We start from the raw sequence: 13,127 nt of genomic DNA, 5'->3' as shown, positions 1-13,127 counted from the left end.
CCACCGTTCCCGAAAACTGTTGCCATGACTTGTCCAAACTGATGACTGCTTCATGAACCGCTTGGGAGGCGGAGAGATTGTGTGTGCGCTACCACTGCACGGTCTGCTGTTTGGTTTCACGATCAAAGTGGTGAGCCCATGTCGCATCCCGAGTCGCAGTCCTGCCCTGGAGATCCTCTGGGCCTGCTTGGACCCGCTCCTAAGATGTCCTCTTAAATTTCAACTTGAGCCCCCCCATGTGATCAGCGCGTGACATTCTGATCACCCATCATCTTGCTGACACCTTTTTCCACGTGGCCAAGTCTTGAGTTACGATGGAATGCACTGAGCCAGTTCTGATGTCCACTGTCTCGGCTACGATCCTGCATGTTGATCCCCCATTAATCGCCCTCTCGTGGGCTGCATCAACACATTTTGTGTCAGGCGTGGTGCTTTATTAGAGTCGAGTCAGCACGACCTTTGGCTCATCGTCAGTGCTTGGATCTGGCAAGTTTAAATTCAGATGCCCGTTTTGATGTATTACTGGGGCACGTGAAGGGGTGCGGGGAGGGGGGCATCTTGCCCCAGTGGTGCCACCGTGTTCCAATTGGATTTCATTTGAGGTCATCGAGCCTCTATGATGGAGGTCAGACTCGGAGTCTTTATTTTATCCTGGAGGAATCCGATGAGCTATGAAGCTCTTTTTTCTGTCTCTCACAGTAGGGGCCGGTGAGCAAGTCACAACAACAACAACCAATACCAAAAAAATATATCACAGGAGTGCAAAATACAGAAAAGGTAAGCAAGTCAATAAAAATAGATAACAAAAAAATAGTATATAAGTTCAAATTGCACAAGCACATAAATTCCTTATAATTTTCCAACACGAAATGCAAGCTTACTTCATCAAAGCTCTTATTACATAATAAAAAAAATCAAACCTTGGTTTAATTACTCACTTTGACGTGTCCTCGTATCGAGATTAAGCAGTTACTGATCGCAAAAAAACACGTGGACATGTCAGAATTTATTTTATTGATCTGCGAAATAAGTTGGGCCCTTAACACATGGGATGGACTTTTGATAGAAATTTACAATAATGTCTAATAGTGTATTGTATTACATTGCTCTGTTTTTACTTTTTTTTGGCAGAGATTAGGGATTAATAAAGTACAACCATAACCACAATCATATAAACAGAAATGTATGCATTGATTTATATGAACACAAGTCCAGATATTGTGGCCGAGGTTTATCAAATTGTTGTTTTTATTTACATAGCAATTAATTTGTTTATAGCAATATATTTGGGGGGGACATTATGAGCACATTTGAATATGGGGGGGGGGGGGTGGTGTGTATATATTATAATTACGGCCTTGTGGTGAAGTATGGTCATCCAGCAGAGGATTGGCATGGGCCTCTACATTTTTAAATCCTTTATATTAAGTTCACTTGCTTGCTTGCTTGCACGCTTACCACCGTACAAATCTTTCGGTCGTTTTTTTAACCCACTTCCCGTGATCCAATCGAGCTGACATTTTGCACACAGACTCGTTGTGCGAGCCAATTAATGTTCGTGAATTTTTTTATTTTATTTTTACACTTTTTAGGAAATGTTTTGTTATATTTAATTACCAATTGCTTAATGGTGGCAGGCAATCATCTGACCCATAGGTGGCAGCCATCTCAAGCCAGAGGACGAGATGACTCTAGCCGCCACGCATATAAAGGATTTATAGTGAAAAACTTTGTTTTTACGGGTTAATTTTTTACCTACTGAACACGTGCCCACATTTTGTATTACATTTGCAACACGTTATGTCGGCCAACCATGCATTTCCTAACACGGATAAGCGGCTGTAGGAGCACTCTTAATTCCCTACCACTAATAGGTATTCTCGCGAACCAACGTCTGCATTTCCCAACACGGATAGGCGACGTCGGGAAAGCGCACTACATTTCCTACCACAGATAGGCGCGTAGGCAAGGCGGTCTCTACATTTCCCAGCGCGGATAGTCGCCGTGTCGGAACAGGCTCGAACGCGGGTGCCGGGGCAGCAGACGGGGGCAGCGTGGGCAGGGTAAGAGGGCAGGGTGAGGGGGGGCAGGTTGAAGGGGGGGGGGGCAGCACAGGAGGAGGGTACGGGACAGGGCAGCTCACCCCCCCCCCCCCAGGTGCTTTGGGTAGATTCGGTGGGGGGGGGGGGGGGGGTCTTAGTAGAGGGGCCTCTTTGCGCAGTCCAGGCCTCGGGCGCAACACGCGGAGTAGCAGACTCAGGCAGGAGGGGACTAACACGAGGAGTAGCAGACTCAGGCAGGAGGGGACTAACACGCGGAGTAGCAGACTCAGGCAGGAGGGGACTAACACGAGGAGTAGCAGACTCAGGCAGGAGGGGACTAACACGAGGAGTAGCAGACTCAGGTAGCAGGGGACTAACACGAGGAGTAGCAGACTCAGGTAGCAGGGGACTAACACGAGGAGTAGCAGACTCAGGCAGGAGGGGACTAACACGAGGAGTAGCAGACTCAGGTAGCAGGGGACTAACACGAGGAGTAGCAGACTCAGGTAGGATGGGACTAACACGAGGAGTAGCAGACTCAGGCAGGAGGGGACTAACACGAGGAGTAGCAGACTAAGGTAGCAGGGGACTAACACGAGGAGTAGCAGACTCAGGTAGGATGGGACTAACACGAGGAGTAGCAGACTCAGGTAGGAGGGGACTAACACGAGGAGTGGCAGACTCAGGTAGGAGGGGACTAACACGAGGAGTAGCAGACTCAGGTAGGAGGGGACTAACACGAGGAGTAGCAGACTCAGGTAGGATGGGACTAACACGAGGAGTAGCAGACTCAGGTAGCAGGGGACTAACACGAGGAGTAGCAGACTCAGGTAGGATGGGACTAACACGAGGAGTAGCAGACTCAGGTAGGAGGGGACTAACACGAGGAGTGGCAGACTCAGGTAGGAGGGGACTAACACGAGGAGTAGCAGACTCAGGTAGGAGGGGACTAACACGAGGAGTAGCAGACTCAGGCAGGAGGGGACTAACACGAGGAGTAGCAGACTCAGGTAGCAGGGGACTAACACGAGGAGTAGCAGACTCAGGTAGCAGGGGACTAACATGAGGAGTAGCAGACTCAGGTAGCAGGGGACTAACATGAGGAGTAGCAGACTCAGGTAGGAGGGGACTAACACGAGGAGTAGCAGACTCAGGTAGCAGGGGACTAACACGAGGAGTAGCAGACTCAGGTAGCAGGGGACTAACATGAGGAGTAGCAGACTCAGGTAGGAGGGGACTAACACAAGGAGTAGCAGACTCAGGCAGCAGGGGACTAACACGTGGAGTAGCAGACTCAGGTAGCAGTGGACTAACACGTGGAGTAGCAGACTCAGGTAGGAGGGGACTAACACGTGGAGTAGCAGACTCAGGTAGGAGGGGACTAACACGTGGAGTAGCAGTCTTCGCTGTGGTGTGAGTGGCACGGTGGCCGCGTATGTTGAGGATTCAATCGCGGATTCTGTGGGGTCCCGAACGCTGTTGTTTGTGAGGTTACGACACGGGAGCCCTGTGGTCAGCTGGGTAGCACAAGTTAGCTTGACGAACTGTCGCGTGTTTTTCAATCCAGAGTAAAACAAGCGAATGTGGGTTTTTGTAACTGGCCCACGAATCAACTCCATCGTAAATTTCAGTCGCTCGCAGTGTTGGTCTGACAGCAGCAGTCCTGCACTATTCTCCATCATCGCGGATTCCCTCTTCTTTTGTGTCATCGGCTGTTCTTCCACCAGGGCTCGCTTGTAGCTTCTTCCACATTTTCCAGGAGTCTCAGATCTCCCGCATTCAGTTCGTACCTCCTCTTACCTTATGCGTCTATCGCACATCACGCAATCATCCCGATGCAATCCCCCCGGGGTTTGCTCGCCCTGATTGTTTTCAAATCACATTTTCCCTCCTCGCTATCTTCGTTAATGTTGGGCGATGACGCAGGCCTGTAGCGGCAGCGCGTTCGCTGCTCGTTGTTGCGGAGGTTCGGGGTTCAAATCTATCGGCCGCCCTGGTTAATACCGCGGGTGCAGCTAAACTAAAAACTATGAAAATTTTTTTTTTACTTTACCAGGTAAGGCCCATTGAGCTTTATAGCTCTTTACAGATGCTACCTGGCCACAAATGATAGCTCAACAAAGTGACTTATTATTTGGTAATGAAAAGCATACCGCGTAATAATACAAGCGCCGTCTGTTTAATAGTGGAAGTTAATGATCCGCTGACGTTGTTCGCAGCAGGAGGCCGTTGTGTGCCGGCGCTAGGGTCGAAATAAAAATAAATAAATGTGTAAATAAACTTTTTTTTTAAAGCAGAGCCATCATCGCCCCCGACTGGCAGAGTAATGCCCCAGGTAACTTTAGCAAATTAGACTATCCTGTTCTCTTAAGATCTCACCTTGTGAAACAAAATATACTTGAAACCCATCTATGAGATGTAAATTGTCGTGAGATATAAATTGTATACGAGGGGGCCTCGTGACACGGTGTCAGAGATACATTCTGAGCCAGCACTCCTGAAATCTGGCCGTCAGCCACCTGTGTTTAAACCGGGCTCTCAAGTGTAGCGAGTTATGTAATCTATATTCTTAGGTTTTTTATTTTACTTTTATTAATTTGAATTTTTTACCTACGTGACTTTACCGGAAAAAACCTAAGAATATGAATCCTTGCAGTCACGAAAGCTTCAAATCTACTACTTATGTAATCTAGTTTTTTCACTGAAGCTGACTAGATTCCATACCTGAAAATTAGACGCGTCCGTCTGATTGCGGCGGCAAACGAACGGCGCGAGCGTTGGGGGGGGGGGGGGGGCGCCCGGGTACCGACGAGGGTTGCGCCTTGGACACTGATCCATCGCCACCCCCATATGTGTGGACAAAGAGACCTGCTGATGCTGATGTTCAAGGATTAATTTTGTAACGTCTTCCAGGGCACAAGGTGGTGCACCGCTCGCCGCTGGAGTTTCAAACGAATGTTTTGTCACCTCGCGACAACAGCACCGCCAAGAGCACAATTTTAATATAATTGTGATTACGTGCCTTTGACCTCTTCACCCAGAATGCACCTGATCTCACCGAAGTTAAGCCGAGTTGAGCCTTCAGCGTGCTTGGGCGGGTGACCTCCATTTACTAACAGGTTGCTGTAGGCTGTGGGGTTATGTGGTGGGCATCAGAGGGCATTGCAGTAAAATCAATTGCGGTACTGTACAACAACGCTCTCACATCTATGCTTTCCGCGTTCACCAACCGTCGCCGACCGGCTTGCTGAAATAGAGTAGTCGAACCAGCCCCACGCACTGCACGGCATGCAGGAGAACCCTCATCAAGCAGTGGATTGATAAAGAGATGCAACGAGGTCGAACTGTACACGTGATCGCCTACCACGCCCCCCTGACCCTCGTCCAACGCCCAACAGCAGGAGAAGGGAGCGACCAAGCGAACGCGCGACGCTCGCATCTCGGGCGACATGAGCTTTGCGGAGTACGGCGCGCGGGTGCGCGACGGCGACACGGTCATCCTCTACCTGGGCCACGACGCGCTGCTGCCTGTGCGGGCCAAGGCCGGCGCCGTCACGCAGACGCGCTTCGGCGCCGTGCGCCACTCGGACGCGCTGCTGGGACGCCCGTTCGGCTCGCGCGTGGCTTGCGGCCGCACGGGCGGCTGGGCCTACGCGCTGCACCCGACGCCCGAGCTTTGGACGCGATCGCTGCCGCACCGCACGCAGATCCTCTACAGCACCGACATCGCCATGGTGACGCTCATGCTGGACCTGCGGCCTGGATCGGTGGTGTGCGAGTCCGGTGCGTTGTTGTCGTCGTTGCGGCGGCGGTGGCGTTGACGGCGGTGGTCGGCTTCTCCAGATGCGCCGCTGTTTGCGGTTGCTGGGACATGGCTAATGTTATGAGACATCTCCTTTACCAGTGGCAAAATATAGTAATAGGTTTTTTACCCTTTCAACTGGTACAAAACTGACACCTTTATACAAGGGATCATGTTTGCAATAACTACAACACAAGCAGTTAAAATGCAAACAAAAAGAAACAACTCTGATAATGATAATGATCATTATGATAATGATGCAAACATGATCCCTTGTATAAAGGTGTCAGTTTTGTATCAGTTGAAAGGGTAAAAAACCTATTACTATGGCTAATGTTGTAAATGTGTTTTGAGACCAAGCTCTCTGTGAAGCTGCATGGTTCTGTGAATACGCAAAATAAAAATTGAGCAGTACGCGAAAAGGGGCACCGGCCAAATAGAAGTGGTGATAGGGGTCAGGTTAGGGCCATTGGAAGGACCCGCGCTTGTGTCTGATTGGTGGACATGCAACGAGGATGCATCGAATCATAATCGTCAGTTTCAGTCGATTCTCACGCTGGAGGTACATGAATCGGATCGTGCAATGTAACAATTGATTATGTACAAGATGCAAATTAGTTGTAAGTACTACTAATGGAAACACAAAAGTGAAAACAGTGACTCGTGTGACAGACGCCATCTGTGTTTTCTGTTTAAATTGGAGCCTTTGCACGGCAGGGAAGAAAAAACGATTCCCAGGTGAATCGTCACAGTGCGCTGCCGACCACTGCGCCACCACTCCAGAATTGCGATTAACCCATTCTAACCTGCCGTGACCTGGCGGTGGCTTGTCGCGTCCCCTCAAAAGGTGGCTGTTTGGTCCGATTAAATTCGTTCGGCCAATCCAATTCGAGCAACAACGAACCGGGGGGCTAGCTTTGTGCGAGCGAGGGCTAATGGCGTGGTCATCGTCCCGCCCGTGTCCCGCCCCTCGCCCCCACAGGCACGGGGAGCGGCTCGCTGTCGCACGCGCTGCTGCGCACCATCGCGCCCTCGGGCCACCTGCACACGGTGGAGTTCCACGAGCAGCGAGCGGCCAGCGCCGCCGAGGAGTTTGAGCGGCACGGCGTGGGGCGGCTCGCCACCGTGCGCTGCCGGGACGTTTGCCGCGAGGGATTCGGCGTCGCCGGCGTAGCCGACGCCGTCTTCCTCGACATCCCCTCGCCCTGGGATGCTGTCCCCCACGCACGCGACGCCATGAAGACCTCGGGTCTGTGCCACGACATTGACCCCCGACTTCGCGATTCGCCCCATCTCTTTTATTCGCATTCCTCTTTTGATTCGCCCCTCATCTCCTTGATTTGCCCCCCACTTCCACCATTCACCCCCACCTCCGTGATGCGATGAGAGGTCGCAATTTGGGGTCACAGCGCAGTTCATGAATTTGATTCATTTCTTCACTTGTGAATTTACCATCATGTGAATCTGTGAAATCTGCATTGTGTAAGAGTTCAGTGAGATTCCTCATCCCATTTAGCGGGGGAGACCTGGGCTCGCGTAGACCACCTTGACACAGCTGTTCATTGCATCTGTAGTGTTGGTTGATTGTCCGCACCACGGCTATGACGCCGACACAAACACAATGGCTCACTCTTGCGACGGACCTTAAGACGCTGCAGCATCTTCAACGTCGACGGTGCAGCAGAGGCTGCGAACGACCGCCTGTTGCCCGGTGCGTGAAGTTTTGCCGAGTGAGCTCGCCTGCCTGTGCTCGCGTCTTGGCCATGGATAACCTCTCCTGAACCTCGGCCAGTCTAACTCGGCCTTGCACGAGCATGTACTTGGTCCTGTGCGCCAACCTCGGCACTGGGGAGAAGACGGTCGTTTGGAGTTTTTCTGGCCACACCATCCCGTCGTGTTGCCCACGGCATTCCCAAGAGCTGCTCGCGAACGACGCTCACCCCGAGAGTCCACGGCGCTAAAAGCGGTTCCCGTGCGCGCGTGTGTCGGTGCAGGCGGGCGCATCTGCTCCTTCTCCCCGTGCATCGAGCAGGTGCAGCGCACGTGCCAGGCGCTCGCGGGGCTCGGCTTCGTGGAGCCCTCCACCCTCGAGGTCTTGCTGCGCCCGCTCGACGTCCGCACCATCAACCTGCCGGTACCGCACACACCGGCGTGGACGTGCGCACCGGCGTGGACGCGCACCGGCGGACACGCGCGTGCATGCTAGCGGTCACACAAAGACGCGCACGTACGGGCGGTGGGCACCCGTGACGGCGGTAGTGCACGCTGCAAGCGGTAGTGCGGGCACCACGAGTGGCAAATGTGGCAGCCCTGGGTTAAGCAAATTCACGCGATATCCGTGTTTGAAGAGCCAAGTTCACGTGAGTCCGCGCGAGTACAAGCACCTACGCAGGTCTGCGGAAGTGCGCGCCCACGGATGTGGGAGATGTTGCGAGTCGATGTGCACCTGCGCTCAGACGCTCTACAATCCTCGTCTGTGTAATTACGAGCACGGGTTGACGGTCGGGCGTCGCCACAATGAATGCATACGCGTGTCACCACGTGTACACGTGTTCACAGGTTGCATTGATGCGCCCGTTAAAGGGCATGGCCCTATCGAAGGCCGCGCCGCCGCACGAGCAAACGTATTCCTGCGGGAAGTCGTCCTTGCTTCGTCAAATTCCCGGCGGCAGCTGATGGCGTATATTCCGGTGCGCGTGTTTTTGGCGCAGGTTCCGGACCTGGGGCAGGGGGGCGTCCGGGCGTCCGGCGATGGGGGGGGGCGGCCCCGTGCCCCGCACGCCGTGCCCGTGGGGGTCGTGGACAGTGCGCGGGGGGTTTACAGCTTCAAGGCGGGCTGCCCCCCCAGGGAGATGCCGGGACATACCGGGTACCTCACCTTCGCCACGCTTCCTCCGGCGGCATAGCCGGCGTCACAAGATCAGCGGCAACGAACTTCTCCGCTTATTTTTTTTCATATTTTTTTTCATTTTTTTTTCTATTCCACACCCTCCCTCGCCTCGTGCATTGACGGGCACAGATCAACATTTGGACGCTCCGGGGAATGTCTCCGCCTCTAGAACTCGAGATGGTCCCCGTCGCGTCGCTGTGTGCGAGCGGTGAAAGGCAGGGCTCGCCTCCTCGAGCTGCGGTTCGATTCAGCGTGGTTGCCGTGGTTGCCGTTGTTGCCGCGGTTGCCGTGGTTGCCGTGGTTGCCGTGGTTCGCTGCCGCTTGCTCGAGTTGAACGGCAGCGCCGAGAATCTGCTGGGCAAGGAACCTCGGCACCACCTGCCGCTGCCACTGCCGCCCAATTGGACTCTCGATGCTTCCACCCTCGCTCCTCCGTGCCCCCTAATCCAAAAGCTAACCCGCAACCTGAACCCTCACCCTCGGCGTGTGAGCCGCCCTCGTTGAGCTTGTAAAAAACACGCGGGTGGCGGAGGGTGGGCGTGGTGGGGGGGGGGCGGCTGCGTGCTTCGTCCCCCGCGCTGTTGATTGCCGTTTATCGGTGCAACCAGGTGGTCACCGTGCCTCGCTCGGCTGCGGAGGTCACGCGCTGGGGAGAGGGGCGTGAAGGGGGTTTAAATTTAGGTTTGCCGAGCGTGGCGCCGACCTCCGAGTCGAACTCGGATCCCGGTGCGGTGCGGGTGTTGCGCAACGGCCGCCCGCGCGCGGGGGGCTGCCAAGTAGGTGGCACGTCGGGACGGGCACGGCGGGGTGCGCTGGGGGGGGGGGGCACCACAATGCAGATAAAAATACCCGTGCCCTGGCGGCGCAGCTGTTGCCGCTCGTTAGCCCGCGCTGTAAGTGGCGGTATTTTATAATTACATTTTTTTGTTCAAGGAGGGAGCTATAGCAGTGTGCGTTGGGTTAGTCGCGAGTGTGCCTCCTGTTTCGTTTGTACAGTAAATGTTTTTCTTTTTAGATTTCCAGAGGCGCACCCCATTAGAAACTGCCGACGACGTAATTTCATCGTGCCGGGATGCACCTGCGCCCTCCAGTTTGGAGAACTCTTAACTGAGTAGTTTTTTTTTTAAACTCGTGTTTTATTTTAATGCAACAAAATATAAACGATTTGTCCTTCTCTGCAATTTTGTCCAGATTGTGCTTTTGGTGTTGTGTCTTGAGACAAATCCGTTTGGGCCCGTGGAAGTGGAAATTGTAGAATTGCTGCTGAGAAGCCTCTTCAGATGACCTTCACTCTACACATTGGGGCGCAGCGTTTTCACATCCACCCCGCTTGACAGAGCAATGAGCATCGCATGAGAGTCAAATGGATATTTATTTAACTCGCAGAGTTGAAATTCAACAAAATTAGGTGCAAGCCCAAATTTAATGTGAGGAGTCTTTTTTTGTGCAGTCATTGGTGAACTGGACTTACATCATCAACTCCGCCATGCTTGGGAGCGCAGTTTAACAGTTCAGTCACTAGCAGCGACCTCCATTCGTACCCAAAGTCACAGCTTAGCTCAGCACTTTGACCTCTTGAGCCACTTGGGTTTCTCAAAATATGGCATTTTGTAAGTGACAAGCCCCCTGAAGTTTTGCATACGACCACAGTAACCGGTTGCCGTGCTCGCTAATCAACGAGCGGCCCGGGGCTCGTGCGTGCGTGCGCGTGTGGTTGCATTTAAGACTTTGGCCCTGGGACATTTTTCCCGTGTGGAGCTGTGCCTGTATCTGCCCCCCACTTTGTACCTCCGGCCCCCCACCCGCCAACGCCCCCCAACGCCCCCCCCCCTACGGCGCCGTCTCTAATCCTGGACGCAGCTGTTGACCCCTCCTGCCGCCCCCTTCGAACGTGGAGCGCAGCGTTCCCTCGGGAGCCGACACTTGCGTCAACAGAATTCCTTGCAAGGAGCTCGTTTTTCCTGGCTCATCGTTTTTTGTTACTGTGGGTGGTGTTTTTTCTTTTCTTGTTTCAAGCAGAAATAGAACACTGGAATGTCTTTCCAGGCAGGGGAAAGGGGTCTCCGTGCGTCCTTTCGCAAAAGCAAAGGTGCTCCACGTCTCATTTCTCCCTCGTTCTAGTGTCCGAGCAGAGTCTAAACAGCCGGGGTCGATCCGGAGGTCCTGGGTCGGGTCCACCACCCTTATACGGTGTGCACGGGCCTGAGATGGACGTCGAGGGGGCCCGGACAGGGGATCCAGAAACGCCTGGGGTGGGGTCAGAGGCTCCGAGATAGAAGCCCGTGGGGCCGTGAAGGCCTCCAATGCGTGCCGTGGGTTTGTTGCCGGATGCGTAGCCGGGGGCGTGGTGCAGAAACTCGAGCCCGACATACTTTGCTACCATCGCCATTGACAAACTGTGTCCCCGTAGCGGCGGCAATGCTGTAAATGGAGCCGACCGACAGGGCAGTTGCCTCGTCTTGGTTCTCAAAGCGTGAGCAGGTTTCATGGTCTCGCATCACTTGCCGTTGAGTGCCACAACCCATCGTGGTTATTGGCCAAATTGAGGCAAGGAGGGATCGAAGCATGGGACAGAGAGACGGCAAGGGAGGTGGGCGATGAGGGAGGGAGAAATGCGCTTGTGGAGCGTCTAGAGAAGCATCTCACGATGCTTTACAAAAAAGCAGCACAACCTCAGCGCGGGGGGTGCGGTTGGAATCGCTTCATGGGGACGCGGGCGGTCGGGCAGTCGTAGGCAGAGGTGAAGAGGAAGGTCGCCCCAACCTGCACCTGAACGGCGGCAGGAAATCGGCAGCCGCGGGTGGCCAGGGGACGCCAGGGGAGGACGTTTCAGACCCGAGGCAGCGGCAGCAGCAGAAGCAGCAGCAGCAGCAGCAGCAGGGAATTTCGAGGACGTTTCAGACCCGAGGCAGCAGCAGAAGCAGCAGCAGCAGGGAATTTCGAAGACGTTTCAGACCCGAGGCAGCAGCAGCAGCAGGGAATTTCGAGGACATTTCAGACCCGAGGCAGCAGCAGCAGCAGGGAATTTCGAGGCTCCCCACCACGGAATAGGGGATGAGGAAGTTTGCCAGGTAGCTGGAGCACAGGGGGCGCACGGAGATGGGTATTGGCTTGCAGCGCTGACGAAGGACCGTTGCCCGACCTGTCGCCTCCCTTTTTTTGCTTTCCATTTTAAGGCCGTGTTATTGACACGAATGTTTAGATTTTGTTTTAAGATGTGACATACAGGGAGGGACGAGTCCTTGGGAGACGTCAAAGTCGGAGATTGCGGTCTTGGGGGGGACTGGCTTGGGAAGCGGAGGAGCGGATCTGAGGTTCGGGGTGATGCGGTTTCACTTACGAGCGTGGGCGCGGAATCTAGCGGCGGCGGCGGCGTTCTGGATCACTTTGGGGGGGAGGAGGAGGGGGGGAGTGAGGGATTTGGGGGAGGCTGTAGAGGAGCGACAGCCGGGGACGAGGAACTGGAAGATGTTGGGAGATGTTGCACCGATGGACGAACAGGTCCAGCAGAGCAAGACACAAGTTTGACAGCAAATATCTGTTCCCGCCAGCGCAGGAATGGTCGTGCGTTCCTCCCCCCGCACCTCCGATTCCTTCCCCCGCACCTCCGATCCCTGGCTACGTAGAGTGCGAAAGAAGTTCAACATAAGGACGGGAGGCGGAGGTTGTACGGCGACAGAGATGCAAGGAATTACATAACTCCATTCGGAGGGAGACGCTGAAGAAGAAAATAAAGAATGGAGTCTGCAAGGCAGGGAGGGAATCGGGGGAGCGGGGCTGGCGCTGTGCGGAACGCAGCCGCCGTGGGCAGCAGGGTGCGGACGCGGTGCCGCCAAGGTGACCGTGCGCGGTGACGCCGCTCGGCAGCTGCTGCAGCAGGAGGAGTCCCAGTCGCAGCAGCGGTCCCGAGGCCCTGGCGAGGGCGAGGGGAGCCGGGGATTTGTGTTGTCCTTCCGATTGGCGCGGTTGGCTGCGTACGGTGCAAAAGAAGTTCAGCGTGCATACGCAGATACATTTCTCTCCTTTGAGGGTCTCCATTGGACAACGTGGGCATCTTGGCGAGAAATGCCTTTGGTGAGGTTTTGGGTGCAAATGAGGGCTCCTGAAGACGGTGACGCGACGCCCGATGCGCACGTGACGCCCGATGCGCACGTGGGCATCTGGCATTTCCACCGATGTTTGAGAGCAAAGATTTCCGTCAGCACGCGAATTGGTTTGAGCATTTTAGTGAGATCTTGCGCACGACGCTTGCTGTGAGGATGGTCTTGGTCTGCAGCCATGCAACGGCTGCCTCTGCCTGCGCATCGATAATTATCACTTGTCATAGGAATGTGGAATTTCCACCACGGGCCGAGGAATAACAAGCACCACGTCGCTTCTCACTCGAAGCGGT

The 13,127-nt window shown here is 54.3% G+C and overlaps 1 protein-coding gene across 3 annotated transcripts; it reads left to right on the top strand.

Annotated features, from left to right (window-relative positions):
• The first annotated feature begins 716 nt into the window (after nt 1–716).
• Nucleotides 717–10,489, top strand: TRMT61A (tRNA methyltransferase 61A). Of its 3 annotated transcripts, none has more exons than XM_061559000.1 (5): nt 717–777; nt 5,441–5,825; nt 6,827–7,093; nt 7,839–7,978; nt 8,556–10,489. In XM_061559000.1, the coding sequence occupies exons 2-5, from the start codon at nt 5,492–5,494 to the stop codon at nt 8,748–8,750; spliced, it is 936 nt and encodes a 311-aa protein (XP_061414984.1). In that variant the 5' UTR covers nt 717–777; nt 5,441–5,491; the 3' UTR covers nt 8,751–10,489. The 3 variants fall into 3 exon arrangements, with proteins under 3 accessions (XP_061414984.1, XP_061414983.1, XP_061414985.1); XM_061558999.1 differs by lacking the exon at nt 717–777 and adding an exon at nt 1,957–2,063 and having other exon boundaries at nt 8,556–10,488; XM_061559001.1 differs by lacking the exon at nt 717–777 and adding an exon at nt 2,032–2,063 and having other exon boundaries at nt 5,444–5,825.
• Nucleotides 10,490–13,127: the final 2,638 nt, after the last annotated feature.

This window comes from Lethenteron reissneri, chromosome 25 (assembly GCF_015708825.2).
Source record: "Lethenteron reissneri isolate LAM-NWPU_2019-01 chromosome 25, ASM1570882v1, whole genome shotgun sequence".
In the NCBI taxonomy this organism is placed as follows: Eukaryota; Metazoa; Chordata; class Hyperoartia; order Petromyzontiformes; family Petromyzontidae; genus Lethenteron; species Lethenteron reissneri.
Note: the sequence above shows the minus strand (reverse complement) of the source record. Positions and strands in the feature narration are given on the sequence as shown.

Excerpts from the sequence above, each read along its gene's own strand:
- TRMT61A (XM_061559000.1), top strand. The coding sequence starts at position 5,492 with ATGAGCTTTGCGGAGTACGGCGCGCGGGTGCGCGACGGCGACACGGTC. Across the intron at positions 5,826-6,826 it reads ATCGGTGGTGTGCGAGTCCG|GCACGGGGAGCGGCTCGCTG; the intron begins GTGCGTTGTTGT and ends TCGCCCCCACAG. Across the intron at positions 7,094-7,838 it reads CGACGCCATGAAGACCTCGG|GCGGGCGCATCTGCTCCTTC; the intron begins GTCTGTGCCACG and ends GTGTCGGTGCAG.